This window comes from Anas acuta, chromosome 4 (assembly GCF_963932015.1).
Source record: "Anas acuta chromosome 4, bAnaAcu1.1, whole genome shotgun sequence".
Taxonomy (NCBI): Eukaryota; Metazoa; Chordata; class Aves; order Anseriformes; family Anatidae; genus Anas; species Anas acuta.
This window is the reverse complement of record NC_088982.1, coordinates 46,131,561-46,158,441: the sequence shown is the minus strand read 5'-3', so window position 1 is coordinate 46,158,441 and position 26,881 is coordinate 46,131,561. Positions and strand designations below refer to the sequence as shown.

General features: G+C 39.0%; 1 protein-coding gene across 3 annotated transcripts in view; it reads left to right on the top strand.

The window, feature by feature from the left end:
* PDGFC (platelet derived growth factor C) overlaps positions 1-8,024 on the top strand; it is a 119,056-nt gene extending 111,032 nt beyond the window's left edge. For all 3 annotated transcript variants that reach the window (XM_068681061.1, XM_068681062.1, XM_068681060.1), the window contains 2 exons: positions 5,470-5,687; positions 6,381-8,024. In XM_068681061.1, coding sequence (XP_068537162.1) covers positions 5,470-5,687; positions 6,381-6,497 — 335 coding nt within the window. In that variant the 3' untranslated portion in view covers positions 6,498-8,024. The remainder of the gene's footprint in view (positions 1-5,469; positions 5,688-6,380) is intronic.
* The last annotated feature ends 18,857 nt before the right edge of the window (positions 8,025-26,881 follow it).

Here is a 26,881-nt window from a genome sequence, read left to right as displayed (position 1 = left end):
TAAATTACTTTTCTGTTTGGCCTTGCAGTTTTCTACAGGTTTGCTTTTTGATGAAGAAACAGTAATTAAGAGCATTCTACAACCTCAAACATTTGATTCCAAGAAAGGAATACATTAGAGATCATTATTGTTAGCTATTCTTGCGATCATGGTATCTGAGAAAGGACAATGGCTAAATGTAGAGCTTAAAGGAACTTAGCAGTATAAAGTAACAGAGTGAAAAAAAATATAAGCAGAAAGGGTATCTTTCTGTAGGGCACTGAGAGCTCTTTCTTTTCCACAGAGTGGCAGGGCATCCTGGCTGAGTGATGTAATCTAGCTTTGTGGATTTCTTTTTTTATGGAGGATAACATTTTTGCTTTGATTGATACATTTACTGTATTGTATGAACAACTGGTTTATTTTGTTCGAATTGTTCCAGTCCCTACATCACGTGAACTAAATATTTATCTTTGGTGATACCTCATGAAATCACTGTCCTTGTCCAGTTTGACCATGGAGATTTCAACTTCATTAATCACATGTAAAATAGATTATGTATTTTGAGAGTTGTGGAGCTGTTTCTTGTTCAGCAACTCATTTTCTTCCATCTACATTTGACATTTTTGCATTTTCCACAACATGTGATCCAGATGCTGCCCACTATTTCATCTTTATGGATTCCATGTGCATGGATAGCACACAGACAATACCTCCTTCCTTGCCCACCACACAGCAAGAAAATGATGACAAACGGGAGTAACTGAACAGAGTCCTCTCTTGGCAAAGTAGACTAGATTATCGTCTGATCAGCAAGAAAAGGGAGGGGATGAAACCTTTCGTAACTCAAATTTAATTTTCTGACAGCTGATTCTTGGATCAGAGCCTAAAAATCAGTCCTTCATCCCTACCTCTGTTGCTACAGCTATGCACACAACAACTAAATCAAGAGTCAAAGAGGAGGAAGTCTCTGTAAAAGCTTCCAGCAGTGGACTGTGTCTTTCAGATAGTCATTTAATGCTTTCCTAATTAAAGGGTTTCCGTATTTACCAAATGTATGCCATGAGCATACAGTAAGTGGGAGAAAAACAAAATGTAATTTGTGAAACCTTACATAAACTAAAATGCAGGTGTTGGATAACATCTATATAGACAAAAATGACTCCCTGCAAGACATATCTTTGAAAGAAACTATCAGAGTAAATCTTTTAAAGACTTCTAATTAGACGCTGAAATAGGTTTTTCAACTGAATAAACATATCACGCTATTGCCACATTCATCTTGAAGAGACCACCCTCAGACTGCATTACTGTGTAATTTAATAGCTTGGGGCAGAAAATATGTCCAGTTGAGATGATATAATATTAACTGCTAGGTCTATTCAATAGATAGGGAAAGCAAACTATTTATTTGTCTTGTTTTGTTTTGTTTGTTATTCCTTTCATTGGCATGTTTGCTGTATTTTAAAACTTTCTTAAGAAATGTTTGGGAGAAGAACATGCCCTATTTTTTTGTTTTGTTTTGTTTTGTTTTCTTCCTTATTCCAAATTATAGGAAATTACTTTCCTATAGTTAAATATAAGTTTTTTTGTTTGTTTGTTTGTTTTTGCAATATTTCAGTGTAAAAAACAAATTACTGTACTGGTTAACTGATAAATACCAGTTTACATCTAGATCAGATGGAAGTCTAATTGAAAGTGTGTGTTATTTTATGCAGAGAATAGTATTGTCCTCTATTCCTACTTAATAATTTGTATGAAGAACTATATTTAGATAACCTAAATTCCACAGAACTTCTACGTCTGATGTTTTCTCTGGATAAAATGTTTCCAAAAACTTATAGCCAGGAAAGAAGAAGCACCAAGCTTTGATGTCTAAGTATAGTCCTGAATTCTTTTATAATATTAAACATACTTTAAAATAAAATATATATTACAGTGCAAAAAATGATTGCGTCGCTTCCCACAGAAATATTTGCATAATCATCAGGCCATATTCTGCATTTTTTTTTACAAAGCACAGAGACAAAATATAACCATGGTACTTAGTAGATACTTTTCTAGCATAAATGTTAAGTGATTTTTATTCTGTACTCCTTGTTTGCAGTCCAAAAATTGCATGAGAACCAATTTTGTAAAATCCCTGTGCTATCGTAGGAGCCAGTAAGAAGGTACACTCCCAAGAACATCTCCAAGATGCTTCAGAACTCAAACCATTGTTACTATCTGTGCCCACACACGAGTGTTGCAACCATGATTTCCACCTGGAAAAAATAAAAATAAAAACTCGGGAGAAGAAGGGTTCACTGTGGTACTAGCTACAAGTCCAAGAAGATGCTAGACAGTTGCACTTACATTTTTCTCTGCTCCCACCTTGTTGCTCCCCTTATTTTTATGTTAGTGTTTTCCATTCATGTGCTACTTCAGAACCTTCCATTCCTCCTGAGCTAGTACTGAACAAAAGAACTTTGACTGTTCTGTCAAACGTGATACATGAGTGGAAGCCAAGTTGAAAGAGTGTTTAAATGTTCACATTATAACAGGTACTGTAACTCAGTGCACTTGGGAAATCCACATAACCTTTTATTGTGGTTAAGTAAACACTTTTAAGGGAATATATACATTCTCTCATCTAGCTTCATGCCCACAGTGTGTTAAAATAAATTTTGGACAGACAGATACTCTTTGAAAAAATAACAGCTTCATTCACACACTTCAAAGAAGTGATTATATAAGCACTAGATAAATTTGCCACAGACCTTTTAATAGAATTGAATTACATAAGGTAGGGCAAGGGTTCATTTTAAGGTATAATAGCAATATACCTTTATACACTGTAAAGCATGGCAACAAAATATGACATTTTTCATATCTCCTGAAGCCCATCGTTACAACAACAGATGCTAAAAGTTAGTGGCCAAGAGCTGAATGAGTTCTTGCAGAGAATCTTTTTAAAATTTGGGCCTGTAGATCTGAGGGGGGTCCATTCAAATTCGTTCCAATTCTGGGGCAAAATGTGCAATACACTTCCTGCTTATTTTAACACATTGCCCTTTTCTCTATCATATTACTGTATCTAGTTCCAGAAAATTGATGCATTCTTTTTCTGTTGTGAAAAGACTGGAGTTCTCAGGAAAGCTGAATGCCATACAGGCATCCCTCTCCTGTGGATCAGCTGCCTTGCTGGAAAAAAGGCAGCAGTGCCCAACTTCTCCTTTCAGCTTCTCATGGTGAAGGGCCAACCAGAAGTTGTGTTAGGATACATAAGTGTAGTCTCTTGAAGTTCACTGTACCAGGCAACTTCAGCCTCTGTAGAAATCTACCAGTAGAAAGCATAACAGAATTAGCCTCTTGTGTACGAGAAACATAACAGAAATAACAGAATAACAAAATAACAGAAATGCCTCTTGTGTACGAGGCATTTTATCCTCATTCAGACAATTCACTTCTTACATGTTTGAAAATGTAACAGGAGAAAGTTCTCCGTTCCACAGTCCTAGATTAATGGAGGTAGGCATGTCCATTCTCTAATGACTCAGCCTGGAGCTATTAGTTGATCAGAAGAATTTAAATCATTTTTAATTTCTCACAGCAGATCTCTCCCCAGTAAGTTTTGTCTCTTTTTTTCTCTGCTCCCTTCTCAGCTTTCTCCAAGGAATGCTCTTGCAGTGTGGGAGGCAGAGTGGTGCCCTATCAGTAACTTTATTGGAGTTATTACACACTCCTCACTTTTAAAAATCAGATTGTTTATTTAGGAGCCTATGTTAACCTGATAGTGATGGAATGAAGTGCACCAGCTTGGCATTCACTGTAAATGTCAGCAGAGAAAAGGCTTCAGTGTGTTTAACTTACCCTTCACCACAGTAAACCCTGACTTATGGGTGCCAGTGTATGGATATGGTCTGTGAAGAAAATATTTGAAGAAATGTGGAATGAAATTTCTGCCCAAAGATCTGCTCCTGAGACAGTACCTGTGAGCATGTCTACTCGGGAAGTGCATCTTCTAAATTCTACTCCCTATGTGTTTAAATAGAGCTGATAGACTGAAGTTCTCCTTGGTGATCTATGGGCTCTTCACATGGTTAGTACAGGGGAAGAAAAGGTATTTCTCCAAAGGGTCATTCAGATCAGGAACACATTTCAGCTTTATTTGATAGCATTTTATTTATGAACTATTACTAATAACTACAAAGGATTTCTGAAATAACGTTACTGGTTAATGATATGATTTTTAAACTGCACTGTGTTATTTTATATTCCTAGCTTATTCTTGAGTTAGCTCAGAGGCAGCTGGCTTCAAACTCTCTGCTCTTTCAAGACATATATTTTCATAGTCTCAAAAGCCATATCACCACAGGGTTTCAGGTTTTTTTCTTTTTGCTCAGGAAGATAAAATCATACTAACCAGTTGGAATGCACATGTGAACTGGACGCTACTTCTGTTCCTTAATGGTGGTAGGTTTGGAGAGAAGCAGTTCAGATGAAATATGCCACATCATGATAATTTTAGTCTGGCTTTTTTGAAAGAAATTAAGTTGCACTGATTTTTACAACACTAAAAGATGTGTTATTTTTTTTCACTAAACCAATCCCAGTTTTTTTCAGTCTTAAATGCCTCTTTCAAGGTTTGTTATTTCTAGGCTATGCAGCTAAGGGGAACCTAAAGTGGTGTGCCCTCTTTCTGATCTTTTAATGAACTAGCAGTTTGGATATAGTGAAAGTCTGGCATGATACAGTGGAAACAGATTATAGGGAAACTGGTGCCATATATGAATAACTTTATTTTGTATTTCAAGGGAGGTGCCTAGAAAGTGGAGCAATATTTTAAGACACATGAAATGAAGGCAAAGCCTAAAAAGCAACAGAAATTCATATATACGTTACTATGAAGGAGAAGGGGTCCTCTGAAAAATGGAGTATACTAAGATTAGTAACACATACTTGGACAGTTATTTGTTGTCTATACAGTATTCATTGGTGATGATGTAACTTCTTAAATTTCTTTGTCCACAGAAGTGAGAAAGTATTTATATCCAAGAGGTACTTAATTATACTTATACCACCCTTGAAAAAAAGTTGTAATTGACATTTTTTTAGTGGGGGAGAGGTTGGAATGGTTTATGCAAACTAACTCAAAAATGTGTTTGAAGTTTTGTAGTGTTCTTAAATGTCACGTGTGTTTCTCCAATCCATAATTAATATAGAATAGCAACACTCAAAAAACACTCAAAGCAGACAAAGCTTATTTTATTTAATGTGAACCAACCCCTCTAGAGTTATAAAATAATTGTTGAATACTCCTAAACAAAGATCTTTCAATTTAGGTTTCATATTATTCATACAACTACAGTATTACACCTGTGTGCTGAACTTGTATGGCCTGCACAAAATTGAATTTTCCTCAAGGGTTTTGCAGTGTTCAAGTTGGATTACCACCCATGAAGTTGTATTATGAATCAGAAAAGCACTCGTTTGTTTATCTCTTTGCAGTGGTTGATCTCAACCTCCTAAAGGAGGAAGTACGACTGTACAGTTGTACCCCCCGCAACTTCTCAGTGTCACTGAGGGAGGAGCTGAAGCGAACTGACACCATTTTCTGGCCACTGTGTCTTCTGGTTAAACGTTGTGGTGGAAACTGTGCCTGTTGTCATCAGAGTTGCAATGAGTGCCAATGTGTACCAACAAAAGTCACCAAAAAATATCATGAGGTATGCACTTTTTTTTTTTTTTTTTTTTTACATTTGCATGTTTGGAAATACTAAAAGCAAATTAAATAATTTCTTTTTACTACAGGAATGTGCCAATATATATCTTAACATTGTGCTGCATTTATAGTAAATATATTTTTTTAAACTACTGTTAATGAGGAGTTACATAAAAAGAAAAGGTATTTTTCTTGTTAAAGTACTTTTCTGTGGAACTGTTAAGTCGTTTCTGAGGTATTTGTTAACTGGTGCAGTTTGGATACATCATAACCACACCTCCTTGTTCAACTTTCTCTAGTGGTAAATATAAACTCCATGAAGGAAGAGGTATCTGTCTCATTTCCATTGTTATGAAGTTATAACTAAAATTATTTACACCTGAATTACCTAACAATTCAATCGGTTTAACTGTATTATTAGCCTTTAAAGTTAATGAAGTAGAAATATGAAACTGCAAGACTCTTTTCTTTGATACAAGCAAGTATCTGTTCAACATGTTTTAATCACTTTTGTGAAGGAATCGATGTAAAAGCAAAAATAAAAATTAGTGGGTGGAATAAATGTAGAAATTCAGCTGAGGAAAGCCAATTTCTTGCTTCCTGTCATCCTGTGTGCTTCCAGTGTAGTCTAACTCATAGTCTAGGCGTCTGATAAAGCACTTGCTGTTCTCTTGATGCTTTCCTTCTTTTCCTTCAGGTTCTTCAGCTGAAGCCAAGGACTGGTGTTCGGGGATTGCATAAATCATTGACAGATGTACCCTTGGAACACCATGAGGAGTGTGACTGTGTGTGCAAAGGGAATACTGAAGGATAAACATGATTTAATTGTGCTCTTTTCTTTTGAAGCACATTCAATCAATGGCTGATTCTATTATGGGGCTTGTGCATTATCTCCTTCTGTAATCTCAGTTGTTTGCTTTGGGGATCTTCCATCTTCAAGATTTACAGTGAGCTCTAAAAAGAGGAGAAGCCAAACTGGGATTATATGTTGTGTGACAGCTCTATTTGGAGGCCCAGTGAAAGGATGGGAGAAAGGCATCAATAAGGGATTTAAAATATATGTATTGTTTTTGTCCCCCACAGTTTTTTTTTTGACAATACATGGATTTATAATTTAGGAGAAAAATTAAAGTTAGAAGGCTCACATCATGGAGACTTGATCCTGCTGGCTGGCTCATTTCTACAGCTCCAGTACATCTAGCCTCTGGCTGAAAACATCTGAAATCTTTCTTTGTGTTCAACAACTCCTATGTACTCAAAGCATTCTCTGTTTTATAAACTTGGTTTATAACAGACTGTCTTGTACCGAATTAAACTTAATTTGTCTAATGGTGGTAGGAAAGACTGGATTTTTCCATATGCTCTAGCAAAGCTCCTGCCTTTTAGAAAGAAGACTGGACAATAACATGAGCTAAGGAAGCAAACGTTGAAAAGAACAGCGCCTTTATTCTTACTACTATGGCCGATGATTTCTTGTTTGTTTGTTATTTTTTATCGTGTACATTTTTATACTCTCCTTTTGACGATATAACTATTTGCTTTTCTAAACTTGTTAAATATATCTATTTTTACCAAAGGTATTTAATATTCTTTTTTATTACAACCTAGATCAACTATTTTTTAGTTTTGTGAAACTTTAAAGCCAGATTTGTACAGTTGAAGGAACAGAGATGTGGTTAAAATGGGATAGGAGCACTATATTTTTACAGTTTGTTGCTACACAGTGAAAAAATACATTATTATTTTTTTTTAACTTGGAAGCACAGTAATAATAAACAGAGATGTGTGGATGAAGCTCAAAGCTTTGTTAGCTCCATGATACTGAATATACAAGAGAAAGACATTACTGTAAGTGGTTTCAGAAGCTGATGTTAATAATTCCCTCTCTCCATTCTGGCCTTTGTTCCAGTAGAAAAGAAATGAGCATAGATAGATGCATTCTGGCTTGTTTAACTGTTTAATTTCTTTTAAGTAGGACGATCTACGACATAAGAAGCTCAGTGACTTACAGCCTTCGTGATGCATCACGGTCATGGGAAGGCAGCCTTGTTAATGTTGAAGTGTATGGTTTTCCATTGACATTTATAGCTGTTTAAATTCTGTTCACTCACAGGATCATAACACTTTGGTACAGTTTGATGAAATACAGTTTTATTTCTTCTGTACTTTGTATCCTTTAACCAATACACTTATCCCACCCTATGCAAATTGAAAAGAAAACAGTAAAGTATTTTGCTTGTAAAATGCTTTAACATTATGCCTAGTTTATTTTTTTTTGACTATTGGATTTGCAGATTGTAATGAATCACCAAATAAAGTAATAATGCTAATTTTGGGAGAATATATGTTTCTGTGTGGTTGCATATTTGTATCTGGTCAATACAGAAAAACAGAAAAAAGTGAAGAGGGCGATTTTCTACTTAGTTTGAAAGTCAGTTAAAAAATGAAAGTCTTCTGTTACCAAGATTTTCACTTGTTTTATTGATTCTGCTTAACTCTGAGACAAAAAAAAAAAAAAAAAAAGAAAAAAAGGGGTAAAAGGGGTGGGGGAGAATGTGGTGGTGTTTGTATAAACATTTAAAATGTTAAAAAGTGTGTGGATGAGAAGCCATCAACTAGAAATAACATCTGTTATTGTTTCTATTATGAAAATGCATTTTGATGGTGGTTTTGCATGTTGGTATGACTTTCTGATACCAGTTCTGGAAAATTCTCAGGTGAAATCTGATGCTATCTTACTGGCCTATTTTACCTCACCCTTGGTCTCCTACTGAGTAAGACAAATATCTGGTGTAAATGCAGCATATAATCATCCAGTCTGAACATTAGCCCTATTTCAGAATGCAGATTGTGGGCACACAGGAAATGTGGTTTACTTGAATTTTGAGTCCCTGACCAGAATAAAGTGTTTTGAAGAGATTTATTTATTTTTTTTAAGATTAATTTTGTGATTTCTTTGTGATGTCAAAAGCTTTTTTAAAAAGCAATTTGGGATAAAAGCAGAAATTATAGCCTCTGGTACCATAATTCATTAGAAGAACTGAAAAATGTAATTCCCCTACAGAAATTTCTGCTGTAGGAAATGCAGGAGGTCTCATCCAGTCGGTTGGCTTGCTAGTGAAAGAAGGCATGGCATGCATTTTGGGGTAGGTATTTAGTGGCAGCAGAGGAATAGGCAGCTGCTGGAAGCACAGAGGATCTGGAGGGTGATGTTTTCCAAAAGTGACAAGTATTTCTTTTATTGCCTTCTGCCTTTGGCTCACTTCCTTCCTTGCCCATACTTCCTGTGCCAGTTTCCTTCCCAGCTGCTTGCTGTAGGCCCAACAATGCTGCATCTGAACTTGTTATCCCCATGCTCTTTACATCCCCGTTCCCAGCACTCTCTCTAATGTGACCCAAAATCACCATTGCTCCTACTTTCCGTTATTGTGCCCATCCCTACTGAGCTCTTTCCATCCTCAGCTCCATGTTGAAGCTGTGTCTTCTCACTGCCACTGCTAGTCTACTGCACTGCCTAGTGCATGGAGGACTATAGCAAGTCGTGTGTGAGACAGATGTGTGAGCTATAGGTTTTGGGACCTGCTGCCACCTCTGGAAAGGGATCATGGGCATAGAAGGAACATGGAAGCGCAGCACACCTGCCGTGTGCTGGGGCACACTCTCATTTTCCAGGATAGCTGGGACACATAGTGGATGCAGTTGTTTTAAAGGACAGGATTTGGGAAACCTGCTAACAAGCTAAGCAATGAAGGGTGAAGCTTTCCTGCTTTGTGCTACATCCTCTTTCCTGTTTAATAGAGCAGCTGCCCCCCCCCGAGCATGGATAATTCACCCTGGGGGCCTGATGGCGGGGGGCCATGCTGCACCCTGCCCCTGTGTAGCCAGCCGGACGGGCTTGCCAGGGGCCTGCACCCAGAAAAGTCTCAAGAAGTTTTGAAGACGCCCTTCTGACAGCACAGGAACGCTGGTGTGGAAAAAAATAAAATTGGTAATTTCCAATAGCAGGCGGGAAGAGGTGGGACTAAGGTAAAATCAAAGGGGTGGGGGGGGGTGTGGGCAGCAGGGCTGCGCTGCCGCTGCTGCAGGCCTGGGTGGGCCAGGCCGGGCTGGGCCAGCAGCACTGGGGTAAATGCAGCAGAAGAGGGCAAGAGCAACGCTGCTGATGACTACAGTCTCCTGATGTACTTAAAATTCCTGTTATAACATTTTAGTTTCTTCCTCTGAAGATTTTGTTGCCTGAGGAGGAAATTTTTCAGTCAGGTTTTTCTGAGGAGTGTAACTCCTCACGGCCTCAAGGTGAGCCGAGGCTTCTACATCCACAATTCCACAGAACATTCAGGAAGTGATCCTCTCAGGGTGTTTTTTATTTTATTTTATTTTTTATTTATTTTTTATTGTAATTATTTATGTCTTGTTGTTTCTAAGCAAAAAAGACAGCAGAGTGGTAAAAAATAACAGAAGTTATTAATCTTGAATTGTGAACAAGCAAATAGTGGTGCCTCTTCCACAGTTATAGATCATCACAGCTAAGCACACAGGATGCCATGCGTGTAAGAAAAGACTGGCAAATGTGGATCAAAAGTTAATGATTTTAAATGTGAAATAGAGTTGTGGGCTTCAGTTTTACGTCTTTGGCATTTTTTAAATGATTGCTGTCTATTTTAGGCTATGAGTTGCTGAACTGTATTAATGTAAGCATCAGTGTTTGGAAGTAAAGAGGGAAATGACTGTTTCCAGTAGGCCTACAACAACAACTGAGGCCAACAACGGAATGGAATAAAGTAGCTCCTGTAAATAGACAAAATCCAAATAGCGTAGTCTGTGTTTGTAGGTTGTATCATATTCCTAATAAATGCCTTAGGCTAAAAGTAATTAATTCCCCTAGAGGAATAGGTAGGGAGTTGCCGACTGATGCTGAGCCTTGTTTTACGGATTTTGTAGATATTTACATTCCTGGAACCTTTCTGTCAGCCTTTGTCAGCATGGGAGTGATGGGAAGCAGCACAAGAACTTTAGTCACCAAGGGCGTTAACTGCAATCTGTTGGCTCTTAAACTCTTATAAGTTTCTTTGCTCTTTGTCTGCCTGGTTGCACGGGCTTGCAACTCCTTTTCAGCGTAAGAAGAGAAAAAATTATTTGTGGCTCATACAACAGAGTTCATGGAGGGGAAAGAAAGACAGGAGCACAAAGCTACCTTATTTAGCAGATATTGCATCAGCTACTGTAAGCTGTTACCTTATTTTCTTTCTAATGGAGGACTGTGTCAAAGCTCTTAAATTTGCAATTCAGATACTACTGCTGCTCAGATATTTGCTGCTCAAATAGTCTCATTTAAATTGCAGCAAACTCTGGACATAAAAATTGGAAACATTTACTTTCTATTTGACTTCTAAAGATAGTGTAGTAATGCTACTGTTCAAAGCTCTCTCATAAGACCATGCAGAAATTCTCAAAGAATGGTAATTGCAATATTCACATTCAAACCAGGCGGTGAAGCTAAGTAATCTAACCTACTTTTCTGGTGCTGTTTGGGACAATTTGATATTTAAATTAGCTTAGGTAAATTTGCTCTTCGTTATATTTTTTTTTATTATTATTCTCATGGGATGTTTCATCAAACAACTTGTCTTTCAAACTCATTTTATGCACCTTTCAAACCCAGTGGCACTGTTTTTGTTTCTTTGTTATCTGCCAAAATCACAAAGGGAAAACATGACCACTTTTTCAGCATAAATTGGACAAAGCTGTTCAGAGAAGACATAGTTTGCCTGTTGCTTCACTGAAGCTCACCTAAAATTTTAACAGAAAAATAAGTGTATAGATAAGTCCTGCAAGAAAGGTGACGGGTTGTTGGAAAGTGTGATTCAGAGCACGTAAGCTAGATTCCTTCTCTGAATCATGCTCTGTGTCACTATTGAGCTTCTCTGTCTTCATTAAATAGAGTTAAAGTCTGGCCCTCCCACTTGAGGCAGCTCTGTTAGATGTATGAAGTTAATCAAGGTGAACACCCCATTTACAGGCCTGTATTCGGAAGTGGGGGGAGGGAGGGACACCAACAAACAAAAACAACAACAACGACACTTCTCTTTCTCAAAGAGTCTCAAGATGTTTTGCAGCATGGAGTGGTTTTTCATATAGCTGATTTGGCAAGCTTTTATTATGCCTAGTGAACAAAAGTCAGAAGTGACAGTTGAACACAACATGCCCATGCTGCCTTCCTGAGATTCTGCCACTCTGAAGACATGTTCCACACAGCTTGGTTCTGACTGGAGTCTGAAAAAACTCACAGTATACTCTGCCTTTCTTTCACTGGACAGTATTCCAGTAAGATAACAAGGTTAGCAATACATCTTGGTTATCTGTCTCACTTAGTCCTGCCTCAGTCATATCCATGCAGTATGCTTCAGAACCTCAGATAGCACCTACATCAGACTCATTTAAGAGAGGCCAGTGAAGGCCATGATGTTTAGGGAATATTGTTTTGAAGAATGGCAGTGATCAGTACCATTAGCATGTTTGTGAACTATCAACTGCATGAAAAACGAACAACACTGCTTTGTTTAAAGGCTTCAGTTAGAGACTGACCAGAAGAAAATAATATTTAAGCTTTGACTTCATTCTTTTCAAGGTTCTCCACAATTTCAGAAAAGAAGGGACAGTTCTTCCTCCTAACTAATATTTTTTATCCTTGTGTCATAAACTGAGCATTTTCACTTCAAAATAGTGAAATAAACACATCTCTCTCTGTCCTCAGGTGTTAAAAGGCTGGATCCTCCAAATTCCTTCTGCCTTCAGGGAGGTCTCTCTTTTGTTGTGACTATACTTTTCAACGAAGAAAAACAGGTGATCTGCCTACCAAATATCTTTATGCTTGTGTAGTTTGTGTAGTTCCTTAGAGATGTTAAGCAGTTTTTTTGTTGTTTGTTTTGTTTGTTTTTGATATAGCTATGCTGAGGAGGTGCTAGGCAGAAACTGTTTTTTTTAGAGACTTCACAAAATTGTGAAGTCATAGCAGACTTTATACAGCTGAAGGGCATACAAAATCCAAATCTAAATTTTCGCCACTGTTCTTCAGAAGGGATATGCCCCATAAGCCTTAAAAGAAGTCTGTTTTCCTGTGACCCACTTCTTACGTTGAAGCTATGTGTTGAAAGACAACGTATATCTGAGCTGTAAAAAAGCTTTTTCATCCAGAGGCTTAAGCAACCAGAGCTACAATTCACTCAGTAAGCCATAACAACAGTCTCATGCAATGTTACGCTGCGTAGTTAAATCTCACAGCTTAAGCACAAAATTTTGATATAAGCAGAAACAACAAAAATCAGAGGCAAAATAAACCTGCAAGTTCTCTTAGTTGTGCAATAAAATCACATCTTGGTTGTGGGTGCAGGGTTGGAGGGGATCCTTTCTTGGCTGTTTTATGCCATCTGACTCTTTGGGGAGCAGTGTGCATGTGTTGCTGAGAGATGTGAACTGTGTATGGTCCTTGGTCACAGGCTGGATTCTACTCAAAAAATGGTTCTGGATTACAGAGAATTAGGAGTCTGATTGTGAGTATGAAAACAAGCAAAAGGTCTGTGCTGCTTTAGACCACTTGTTCATCTACTTCAGCGCTGTTGTTTCCCAAAGTGTTCGAAAAGGGCAGATTAGTTAATTCACTACCAAAAAGGCAAGAAAATAGTGGAGAACAGATGATTTACACAGGAAAAAACAAGAAACTTGCAGGTACCATGAAGTGTTCAATAAAAGCTGCAGTGTCATACAGGCTATTTGTTTGGTGGAAGGATTTAAAAAAAAAAAAAAAAGCAAACAAACAAAAAATTACTAATCATTCTTTTACAAAGTGTTGTTACTATGCCATACATTCTTTCTTACTATAAATGTTGTTATCCCTAAGGCATTGGTCAGGTCAGACAATCTTTTCTCATACATTTGGCATGGTCTCTTTTTCTTTCATCAGCTTCAGATACATTACCATTTTAGCAGTTTTCAAAGCTAAGTTTTTATCACTGCTAACCATGATTCAACCAGAAAGCATTAGAGACAAACCTGAAAGTGTAACTATTATCTGAATGGGGATGAGTTGTTAACACCTCAAATAAAAGAGACAAAATTATGGCCTAAACCACAGTGGAAATCTGTGGCTGTGAGAAATTCTTTTCAGACGCCTTAGCAATTTTACATTTCCAGCTGTTTAGCAATGTGGCATGTTAATGCCAGAGTAATGTAGCTCCTTTTCTACTTGTAAAATTAATAATTTATTCCACGCAGTTTGTGAAACTAAGCTAGAGAGCTCCATTAGAGAAGCTCATGAAGTGCAGACTGACTGAGCAGGCAGTAAAATGGATTGAAAACTGGCTGAAGCGGCAGCCCCTGTGGTGGTGATCAGTGGTAGGAATCCAGTTGGAGGCTGGTAACTGGCAGGGTACCCTGGCCTCAGTGCTAGGTAGAGCCCCCTTTGACACCTGCATTATGATGGGGCACAGCAAACCCTTAAAAAGTCTGCAGATGATGCAGAGCTGGGGAAGTGGTTGATGTAGCTGACATCCTGGATGGATGGGACTATTGAGAAACCTCATGAAGCTCAGCCAGGGTGATGTGCAAAGTTCTGCACCTGGGCAGGAACCAGGCACCAGCACATGCTGGGGGATGCTCAGTTGCAGAGCAGCTGGGGGAAATGATCTGGGGGTGCTGGTGGACAAAGAGTACAGAGACAGGCTCTTCTCAGTGGTGCCCAGCTCCAGAACAAGAGGCACTGAGCACAAACTGGAACAGAAGAGGCTCCCTCTAAATGCCAGGCAGCACTTCTGTACTGTGCAGGTGACAGAGCACTGGCACAGGCTGCCAGAGAGGTGGTGCAGTCTCCTTCTTGGAGATCTTCAAAAGCCACCTGGACGTGGTCCTGGGCACCCTGCTGCATGAGCTGGATTGGACCAAGTGGGCTCTGGGGATCTCATCCCACCTCTGGATTCTGTGATTAGCACACATGCAATTTCTCACCTAATACTGAGATACTAAAATCATCATAGGACTAAGAATTAGTAAGCATAGAGTCGAGTGTTTCCTTACGTCACGAAGGATATACCTAAGTGTCAAATTGCCCTGTAATGTTTATGATCTGATAAATATCAAATTCCTTTACTTCAGTTTTTCCTGAAATAGGCTTCTAAGGGTTCCTATCTGCTTTGTTAATCATTACTTTCAAGTTAAAATCTCAAGATAAGGGTGTGAAATAATCTAATCCTACGTTATGTGATAGGAAAAGGCCTATATCTAGGCTAATATCCTGTGTGAAATCACACCTGTATTTTTCAAGTAAGATCAAGTTTCTTGTATAAGTGATAGCCTTTGAACTCTTACCAAATAGCTTACCTAATAGTCCTTCTGCATTTCAGTTTTGCTTCACATTGTGCATAAGAATGTAGTTATTTTCCTCTTGAGCTTGTTAACTGAAGTTTGCCCTGACAAAAGGTACCTCATAAGCACGAACCGGGATACGGAGGTGCTAGTCCTTTAGGAAGTGACATCGCAGCAATGTTGTCCGGGGGCAGCAATGCCAGGAACAGTGCCACACAGGACGACGATAACCACCAGCTCACAGATAGGCCAGTAAGTAAATACCCACAGGATGCAGGGCTGGGACCAGTGTCCCTTGGGAGCCCACTGTTGAAAGGAGCCACTTCTTTGAAGACAGACTTGTCCTCGTTAGGCAATTTGAGAGAATATGTAAAGGCAAGTGACATCATCTTAGTCTCTTCCTGGAAAAAAAAAAAAAAAGGAATGAAGATCTAGTTAAAATATCCTGATACTTAAAAATTCTTCTTGCCCTGTGGGAATGTGAAAGAACAAGTATTTATTTATTTAAGCAACGCTGCATTTCCCCTAACTCATGCTCCAGGGTGGCATTTAAGTCGGTAAGAGCAGCATTCTTTCCAGTGTGAAAGCAGTGAGCAAGATCCTCTATATAAGTAATTTACTCTATAAAGTACCTGCATTAACGTATCACCGCTATACTAACAACACTCGATCTTGTTGAGCCACTTTGTGTGGGGAGTAAAACCATTGCCTGAGATATGGTAGCTTAGATTTTAATTATTTTAAGCAGTTTTAAAGGATTTTAGAATTTTGGCTGCCCTCATAGTCTCCTTGAAGGTCAATCTGAGTGATGGCTGCAGTAAAAAATTTCTTCTCTGTGACCTGTGGGACAGTTTTAAGCACTGAGGTCATGAAATCACTCTTATATAAATGCAAGAGAAGAGGCCAGGCAAAGATTTATTTTTAAGTTTCAGGAAAATGGCTAAAGAAATGATTCCCAACTGGGATAAAGGGGACTTCCATGCCTTGGTTAGGATTATTTTGCCTCTTAAAACTTAAATTTCCTTCCTTCTCATAGGAAAATGTAAAAGGGTTAAAATAAGGATCCTATAATCTAATGTTTACCTTTATTCACTTTCATATATTCTTTTCGTACAAGCTCCTCTGCCATGTAAGAAGTGAATGCGGACTGCCTGAGCCTATGCATTTTCTCCCTGCCCTCAAGCTTTTGGGGAAGTTTGGAAGTTTCTGATTAGTATCAGTGTAGTTAGGCAATGGAGTTGGTAATCAGAGAAGAGCAGTTAGTCAATTCAAAAAAAAAAAAAAAAAAAGAAAGCTCAGGATCTCTACAGACAACAAAGGAAAGAGGCAGAGGAACTCTTCACAGACACAAGTAACAGGCTGGCACCTCCTGGGAGCTAAGGGCAGAGGGGTCTGGCTTTAGTATTGTCTTTGAAAATCTCCCCTTTGAGCTAAAGGAAAATGAGGGCAGGGACATTTCTTTGAAAAGGAACCTGGGTGTGGGAAGGCTGAAGGAACTACAGGCAAGGCTAAGGGCAGTGTTTACAAAGGGAGATAGCAGTGTTTGGGGACTGATGGCCTTCGTATCTGAGGAGCTCTAAAGGGCTAGGGTATGTCTCTCAATTGCAGCCAGGTGAGCTGAGTTTTATGCTGCTGCGAGTCTGCCCTGCAGCGTAAGGTGCTGAAACAAGCGTGCCGGAGACCTGCCTGTGAGTGGGCACCTTGCCTCTGGGAGCTGAATGTAGAAGCCTTGCCAGTGGCATGTGCTGGGCTGGTGTGCCAGCACGCCTGGGGCAGAGGGCACGCCGTGCTCAGCAGATCTGCTGTGCCTTCCCTCTGGTGGGTACCAAGCACGCTGTGACCATGTCCTATGGGTTAAGGCTCCCCTCGGGCTGCAGAAGGAAACCCAGCTCCCACAGTTCCCTCTCAATGCTGTTATTCTGTCAAGTCATAAAAGAAGTAGGTTTTGTCACAATGTTTTCCTTTTTCTTGCCTTCCTTGTATGTTTTTCTGTCTGCCATCCTGCCATTAGTAAAAGTATGTCTGTCATTGACCTGAGCTGCAGTTCCTGACAGTGCGCCTCAGCCAGAACGGGGGTTAGGCTGGTGGATTGTGGTTTGTGTTGGTGCTAGCTCCAAGTGCACCCAGGGTCTCCGATAACCCAGTTGATTGATATTAATTTGAAAGAAAGAAAGAGAAGAAAGCTGGTTTTGGAGTTGGATGGCAAAGTTTGTAGCTCAGAGACATCAGTCAGTGAATTTGGACTGTGGAGAAGGAGTGTGGAGGGGAAGGCTGCAGCCTGGAAGTGCCGCCCCATTGATGAAGCAGTGGATGGTTACTTCCATCTTGAAGAAATGCAGTAGTGGGAAACACTACCTCCTGGATGCTTGAAAACCTGTAATTTTGTCATGTTGCACAAGCTTCTGACTCTGTGTGGGTATTAGGCTGTGGTGGGATTGCAGACAACATTTATCGTTTGATTCTGATGGCAGCACCTGGCTTTTGGGCAAGTACATTGAAACTTGAACTCTTCTATAGTTGTAGCAAGGATGTTTGATCCATGGGTCATACTGCTGATACCGCAGAGGAGGAGGAGGAGAAGGAGGCAGAGAGGGCTCGTGCTGTTTGTCAGCACAACGCTTTCACAGCCTCTGAGCTGAGACATTTTGTCCTGCATGACCTGATATGCTTTGGGAGGTTGAGCTGTAATTCCCGGAGGCCTGGCGAAAGTATTGTTTCTGTTTTCTGAAACGCCGTTCCTGAGAACTCATTGCGGTTGCATGTGGCTGAGGAAGATTTCATGAGACTGAGCATTAGTTTAAAAGATGCAATATGCAGAAAAACTTAGGAACAAGCCTCTGATATAAATCTACCGTGACTGGAGAAACTGAATAATGGGTAGCTTAAAAAAAAAAAAAAAAAAAAAAGTTTGAGTATATTGACCATTTCCTAATTCCTGTAGCAAGTCTTCTCACATCTCGTCTCTTACCACCTAATTCAACAAATCCTAAATCCCTGCAGTTGGAGTGAACTGCTGCAATTGCCATTTATGTGACATGAGTACTTCGAGACTTAAGTTTAGCACATGGGAAATGAATTTCAAAAAATAGTTTGGGTACATCTCATAGCAATCTTCTCCCACTATGCAATCAAGAATATCTTTACTTTGAAAGTTTAGTCTCCTATTTGCTGTGTTGTTTCTTGGTGTTCCCTTAGGCTATTGTGCCTGATTTCATTTTTACTGTGGGTGTAGTATTTTCAGTAATCAGAGGCATTATGTTTAATTTTCTAGTGTTTTAAACTTTCCCTTTTCATCTGAGCTCCAGCAAAGTTGTTTACCAGAGCTACATACTGTGAAGTGCATTTTTCTGCAGAAACATAGATGAAGCCCACAGCTGAAATAAATTGCTTCATGTGGGAAGAACAGGAAAAAAAATGTGATTCATTCATTCTGCAAGAAATCTTAAAAATATTTATTTGGGAATAATCAGCTTTTTTCCTAAATTGAAAAGCTTTTTGACATTTGTGTTTTGTTTGTTTGTTTTTTGTTTGTTTTTTGCCCAATACCTCTGTGTTTTTTTAGGAGACACTAAAAAAGAAGGTCAGTCTATTTTCAAGTATGTTGGCAGTGAAATTAGCTTTATCTGCCATAGGAAGAAGGCCTCACACAGCCAGTATGAACAAAGAGTTCTCGTCATTGTTGGGTGGGCACAAAGATGAACTGGGGATGCACAGAGGGAAGGGCTGTGTGTTGCACAGTGCTGCCTGACACAAGTACTTCCTCTCCTCTGGCTCATGACACTGCTGAAGCAAAGAGAAGTTTAGCACTGTTACCATGTTCTCCTTCAGGCTGGGGGAAATAGGGTCACAGACCTCTTATCTCCATTTTTAATGCTTTGTTGCCCCTTTGTATTGACATTTTCCCTAGCATACAGATCTCCAGAGCATCTTGTTTTCTTCTGTTTGTAAGAGTTGGATGGTGTCCCATCAAATAATATGTTGGCTGCTCAATTTCCCACATGATCTTCTATGGATGTGCCTGCACAACATTTATTTAGAGGAGGAGTGCACTTTCGAAGCACAAATGAATGTGAATACCTAAACAGATTGTGTATTGCAGATCACAGTATTTGTATCATGCTGCACCTGCATAGCTCCTTCACAAATGAATGTGCACTAAGGATGGAAGACTACTGGTATGATTATTTGTTAAAAAGAGCTTGTAATCTTCTTTTAATGGTAATTCTTCTTAAGGAAGAATTGTGCAAATTAGTACTGATCTTTTCTTAATGTACTCTGCCATGTTTGCAGTTAGATTATTATGTGCTCCGAGGACACTGTAGATTTTAAATTTGACTTTACTTAGATGATGGATGCATAATCTAAACTAAAATGTCTGTATATTTTGTAGCCTTGTGATACTCCAGAAGCATCTTCAGTGCATGGACAGATGAGTAGATTATGAAGTCCCTTCCCTTCCCTTCCCTTCCCTTCCCTTCCCTTCCCTTCCCTTCCCTTCCCTTCCCTTCCCTTCCCTTCCCTTCCCTTCCCTTCCCTTCCCTTCCCTTCCCTTCCCTTCCCTTCCCTTCCCTTCCCTTCCCTTCCCTTCCCTTCCCTTCCCTTCCCTTCCCTTCCCTCCCCTCCCCTCCCCTCCCCTCCCCTCCCCTCCCCTCCCCTCCCCTCCCCTCCCCTCCCCTCCCCTCCCCTCCCCTCCCCTCCCCTCTTCATTAGTGCACATTGTTGTTAGTGTAGCTTCCTTGCCTAATCAACAGGGCTGGTGTAGCACCATTTCAAGGTTACATTCTATATTTTGCATTTTGGTCTGTCTCCACTAGTTCTGAGCTAATACAACCTAATACAGATCATATTTTTACAGCTTGAATTACGTGAAATGCCAGTGCTTCAGGATTAATTGTTTCTTTTCAGCATCTGTGTCTTTCCTGCTGTTGTGTGTTACAACCTACGGTTGGAAGGTTAATAAGGAAATAATTTTACTGTCTATGGATTACTTGGACATGTGGGGGTTAATGAGATAGAAACACGTTTTTCTTTTCTCATCTGGTCATCACTTAGTACCCTGGAAGAAGATCAGATGTCTTTCCTCCACTACCGTGTGTTTTCCTATATTAGAAATCTATGTCCGTATTTCACTAGCAGCCATTTTGAGCTGAAACTAAATGGTCTTTATTTCTGTTTTTAAGGACTGTTTCTCAAATAATATGAATTTTATTCTTTTTAGTTTTCCTTGTAGACATGACAAGTGCTTCTTTCTACCCTAAAGCATCTTGCAGTATCCTATATCTGAATACCTTTCTGAATATATATTTTTTTCCTCTTTCTCACTCCTCATACTGTAAGCAATCCCAATTTGTACTCCTTTTGGTAGCTACACATATAAAAATTTAATAACAGGAGAATTAAATTTGAGGCTGTTTATCCAAACAGGTATAATTCAGAAAGGCCCTAGAACTACATTGACTATAGATATAAAATGAAATTAGTAATGTAACTCCAGACTGACACTGAGTTAGCTAGCTCTGGTATTAAAGCTTCAAAATAGGAATTGGTTCTTCTTTAGATGTATATGAGTGTTTTTCCTTTTTTTTTTTTTTTTTTTCATTTAATGGAAGAACATCCCTGGTTGTTTGTCTTTCAGCTGTTGCCTTTTATGTGAAATTAGCCCTGTCTTCCTATCATCTATTCATGAACCTTACAGATATTGTGCATTCAGTATTTTCATTAATTCGCTGTGCTGTCATTCCTATTGTGCTAGTAGTTTCATGAAAACAAAGAGCACATAAATATTAACAAAGAAATGGGTAGTAAAAAGTCCAAATTACATGGAAAGTAATCTCTCAAACATAGAAGCCTTCAGTGCTGTATATTTTACATTTATGCTCAGCGACAACAGAAAAGCTGCTCCCTCCCCACCCCCAGTCTAATTACCGTGGGCTCTTCCAACACCTGGTTTCTTCTCTCCTTTCAAAGTTGAGTTTTCTGAAGTAAATCCATAAATCCAGCAAGTATTAACTCACAGGCTTTGAACATTGCTTTGTTCCTGTGCAACATCAGCTTTGCTGTTGTCACAGCGAATACAAGTCACGTAAGGTAGCACGGGAAGGATGGCACATCCGCTCTTGCACCCTTTATACCATTTAATCTGCTTCTGCAGATGTGTAGGGACTGTTTTCTTCTTCATCCCCCACACTAATTGTAAAGTCTCATTTTTCAAACAGGAACTAAAATGTAAATTTTGTAACATAGCTTGGGAAAAAATAAATAAATAAAAATAAAAATCCCTAGTCTTCCTCCACAGAAAGAATCAGAAAAGAATGCTGGAAAAGAATAAGCAATTTAATGATAAAACAATTAGGTTATTTTCTGTCTTTCATCTTTGTTAATCAAGACCTTTGTCCATTTCAAATCAGTAATATCACTGCAGCAATGTATGCTGTGAGACAATAATATTTTGACTTATTCAGAAATGAAGTGAGACATGCAGTATTTATAGAGACAAGTTACAAATTCTTAAAATCAAGATTTTATAATGGAAGTGCTGACACAAGCTTAATTCTGCTGGCATAATAAATGCCATTATAGTATTCATTATGAGAATTTCCAGTCCTTTTATAGACTATGCAGTCTCTGGAAAGCAGATGAAATAAAGAGTAACCAGACTATCACACAAACTCCTCACAGTAATTGCTCCTTACGAGTGGCATATATTTTGAGAGTTATTTTTGTTTCCAGGAACTTTCTTCTTTTCTTAAGATGCTATCTATTTTGTTTCCCCTTCCCTGTTTTGCCTTGAATTCATTGTTATATGGATGTATAAATTTCTAGGTGATTTCACTAAGTCACAGGAAAAGTGGAAATTGGAAAGAATATTCAACTGAGTTTGCTGAGTTAATACGGTGCCAGTCATATATTTTTATCCTTTGTTTGACTGATGAGGCTCCCATTTGTGCTAGGAAGCTGGTGAAAGGTAAACTCCAAAGAATGAAGTGAATCAGACCACTTTCAGAAATTGAAAATTGAGAATTCTCACAAATATTAGCAGAAAGGTCAGAGTGGACATGTTTTATGGATCTTCTATTAGTATATGGTCCTGTATGAAATTTCTGTTAAGAAACTGTACGTATAAAATGTTTACTTCATAAGAAAGCTCTAGCTCCAAGTTTTCTTCTGTAAGCATTAGGTGCTCTTGAAGAAACCCAAGCATTTGCTTGAGATCAGGGTGGGTCAGTTGGACAAGGCATGAAAAACTGTTTGTACGTTTTTTAATGGACATAAATGTATGTTGTACCTGTGGTGACAACCCCAGCAGAAGACATCGGGAGAGGACTGATGTTAAATGCGACACCAGGTGACAGTGCAACTAGTTGTTGTCCTGAGGAGGTCCATGGCAGGTTTCTCTCTTCAGTGGGAATTCTGATTTTGATAGCTGTTAAATGAGTGGGAGGGTTAAGTTCATACAAAGAAGGCAGATGGGTGAATTGCCTTTTCCTGCTGCTTTTAATTCCCAGAGTTCCCTTTTTAGCAGTTATTCCAAGAAATGACTCAGGGAGTACTGGGCTATAAATAGCTTTCTTTTAGATTTAGGATGTGAGAAGAGGGAAGAGGGACTAGACATTTAGATGATTGGCCTGATACTGGAGCTGTTCAAGCCTTCATTTCCAAGCTGTGAGCTAAATTTAATTAGGGACAGGCAGCTGACAATTTCTGAGCTGTACATGCAGACCATCTTCAGCTCATTGACTAGCACTCATACTTGTTCGATTTGGCAAATACAATATTCCTTTCACCATTCCATAACACACATCACTTGCCCATTTACGTGTGCAGACACACATTGACTGAACAACAAAAGTACAACATAAAGTAATATGCATGACATGACTGCACTGCAAAGAAATAATAGCTAGCAGAACATCCAGCAAGCCTTCCGTCTTCCTTTATGTTTTTATCAGCTGCTAACACTAGCATTCTGAAATTTCAGGAAACAGTGATTAACTATGTAGATTCCTGGTTTAGCCTGTGCTAATGTCATCTAATATTCTTAATTAAGGTATTAATTTTATTAATAAATACGGGGATAGTATACCCGTATCTCTCAAGATACCAAGGATGAGGCATCTCTGGAGAAACAGTCCTCATTATGTGATGTCAATGTTGCATCTGAGTAGTTTGCAGTCACAATTCATCAGATTGATTGCTCATTTGCCTATATTTTAGGAAATGTGTAGGTAAAAAGCATGATAAAATCTAGAAATGTGAACCATTTCAAGTGAAGAAAGGTCTTGGTGGAAATTTAGGAAAAGAAATAGCAGCTCTTAGCAAATGAATTTTGTTAGACTAGGTGCTATAGCCTTTGTAGGCACTGTGGTAACCACTTAAAGGAAAAAATAACACATGCAGCTGACTGAGTAACACACTGAGTAACACGTATGTCAGATTCTCTTTCTGTTTACCTATTTGCCTTTTTTTTTTTTTTTTCCAAAGAGGAAATCATGGGTTTAGGAGGACAAAGGAGATTTATTGATTTTAAGGTATCAGAGAAAGATTAAATCACACTAGAATGTATAGGACATTTTGCAGATTGCTGTGATATATTGAAAAGATCTATATAATCAGTGAACACCTAGGAATTTTTAGGAAATATTCAGTAAGTTAATTGCTGAATAGATGAGGTAAGCATGCATTTGAATGTGGTTTGCAGAAATTTATATCATTCATAAGTTTATGTCAAAAAAAGGGGGCATTCACTTTGAAAAGAATCTGAATAGGCCAGTACTGAAAATCATGCCCAGAATTCTTTATGTTTTAATTGTGATCATGAAATAGAGTTTTTATTATTTATGTTTGATTAATCTACATTTAGTTTAAATTCTAATATATATTCTATTTAATATAGAAAAAGTTATTCAGGAATAAGATATGGGACAAGTCTTAAAAGAAAATGAAGAAATTCTAATTTTTTTTCTAAAATGAGTCCAGGCTCATTCAATTATGTTGTGATGAGATTGGAATTATTACAGACTTTGAGCTGAAATCTCTATTTGCAAGCAAGAATTTAATAAGAATTGATGACAGATTTTTTCCTTTCCTCTCACACTTATTTTTATCGCTCTTTAGGAGAAATTATGTTTAGAGAAGAGAGAAACCTAATTATAGGAGCTTCTAGCTTCAGAAGTGAAAAATGCTTTAACTGTTCTGAGTTATGATTAAATTCTGCTGTGCCTACATAATACATCAGTGCGATGCCAATGCCTTTTTCCTATCAAAGTGATTACGCCAGACACGACTGATTTCTTCTGACTGCAGTATTTCAATATGCAATTCAGAGACTGAAAATCCCACCTACTCCAAGGGCTTAATAGAATATCTGACTCATTCATAGCAGCAAACAGCAGGTGGTTGATGCGAATACTTCCTCCACAGCTCTCTTTACAGATGTACATGGGTCTGAGGAAATCGGACGGAAAGTACAGGGTCTGGACTGCAGTTTCTTGAATTTCTGTTCTAGAGAACACCCATATGTGATATAAGTTGTTAGTGCCACACAGCAATTATCATGTTTGTGCTTGTGTGCCATTTCCTGCCCCACAATAGCATCAAATGAAGATTAAATGTTTGATTGTTGAAGTAGTAGTTATTCACCCCCCTTTAAGATGTGATGTGTCATCAGCTGATTCGTAAGTCTTCCCCTGATAAATATCCTTGTGTTTTTATATCTATTTTCTAGCTTGGAGAAAATTATTGGAATTATTTGTGTCAGGGAAGTGTTGGCATTATTTTTCTGTAGGTCACAGAAATGAAGTTTATCTGTGACTCCTTGGTGAGTTTTTATTGTAGCTCATCCCTGTAATGCCTGAACATTTTACATATGAAATTAGTAGGATAATCTTTTGTAGACCTTAAAACAATTCAAGTACTCTTGACAGTTCCAGAAATTTACTTGTTATTTTTTTGCTTTGTTTCCATAGGGCAGGGAGACAGGGTTGTCACATGCTGGTAACAGATGTAGTACTTGACTTGTGAGTGTCACTGATGTTGGCAAGGCTTGTTCAAAGAAGACATCTGTGCAATGTTTTCTAAAGATGGTCAGGTCTAGATCTGCCTGCTGTCCTCTTACAGAGGCTTTGTCTGTCCTCTGCACATGAGAGTATTGGTAGTGGTGTTAACAACACTGAACCCACCTTGGTCTGGTTTAGAGTTTCCCAAAGATCACTCTTTTACTAATGTATTTACTGGTTTTCTTCAAAGATGTAGCTGCTTTTCCTGAGGTGGGATCAATTCAAGGTAGCCACTAAGTTAAAGCTTCCCAGGTCAGTTTTGATGTCCTTGTAAGGGCTGTGTATGGGTTTTGGTGAACCTCTTGGTGCTGCAGAACTCTTGCAGCTCTGGCAGCTCTACAAAGCCATGATTAATGGAAAATACATTTCCAAGGTTGTCTACTCCGTGTCCTTCTCTTCTGATATTTCATTCTGCATGTCAAGTGATTGACACTAGAGCAGCAGCTGCCAAATACCTCTCTTTTGTATTGAGTGTTTGCTTTTTCTGTGTCTGCTAGTTACCACCAAATTGTGAGGGAATGAAAGAAGCCCTCTCATAAGAGGCCATACGCAAAGGAAAATGCAACTTCCCCTGTTGTATTCCTTCCTTGTTTTTGCTACCCATGTCTCCTTTCCTTCCCCCACCTCTCCCAGTGGCACTGCCAAAGCTGCTCCCTGTGTGAGGCCTGCTGCCCACCTGTTGGTAGCAGCTGTGGTGCTGTGGTGCTTGAGCACCAGTCCTTTCCCCAGCGCTCAGTTCTGTTCTCAGTTTCTCAAGGAACCTCACTGTCAGCAACTCCTTGTCACTGGCACGCTTCATGTATGTGCCAAGAGCTTTCTTCTGCAAGGGCCTACAGATGGGCTTAAGTTAACATACATCAGCAGTCCTACTGCACTCGATGAGACCTCTTATGTACATTGAAGTGCTCCTGTAAGCCTTTGTAGACGGTTACTTCAAAAATTATCTGAATATACTTGCTTTTGTGCACAGCATTATTCTTTGTAAGGGCTGTCTGTGCTGGCTGCCTGCTCTGTCATGCAGATCCTTGCCTTGTCCACTGTGCGCATAACTGAGCTGTGCCCCCTTGCTGCTGAGATATTTCTGTAAACTCTGCCAGGTGGATGGGCATCGTTAAGAATTATTCTCAGGCCACACACACAATGGATTTCCATGCTCACAGGATTGGGGGATTTCTAGGCAATTGCACCTATCCACTCATTGTAAAAAAACTAGCGTTCTCTTCACACACATAGTCATGCTCGGTGTCCCCAGACAGTTTGCAAATGAGGCACAAGAGGGTAAATGTGAGGACACCGGTGTGTTTCTGTTCAGATTTACATCTTTTCAGATTCTCTCCCCTACAAAGGTTTTGCAAACCTTAATTTAAAGATTGTCTGGCCCTTCCTCCAGGCAGATGCTCAATTGTTCTTTTTGCTTTGGAAACAAGTTTTAACGTCACCTAGGCAAGGCCAAATAAAATTATTGTCTGCTCAGATTCTCAGCAGGATGGATTGGATAAGTGTGTTCCATTTACCATTTCTGGAGCAGAATACTCTTTCCAGTCCAGACATAACAGCAAACAAATCACTTTGTGATGAAAATGTGGCCAAGGCCTGGTGACCCCTAGTTCTGCCTTTGGGTTAGTAAGGTTTTCAGGGGAGCCCCCGTGTTTGTTTGGTCCTATTATTGCAGATTGTGCTGTTAATGCATCTATAAAAACACCTATTAATAGCAATGATTTAGAGCAAGAGTATAACTATCCTCCAGTGCTTTCAAATATTTATCAGACTCTTACACGTCTGCTGA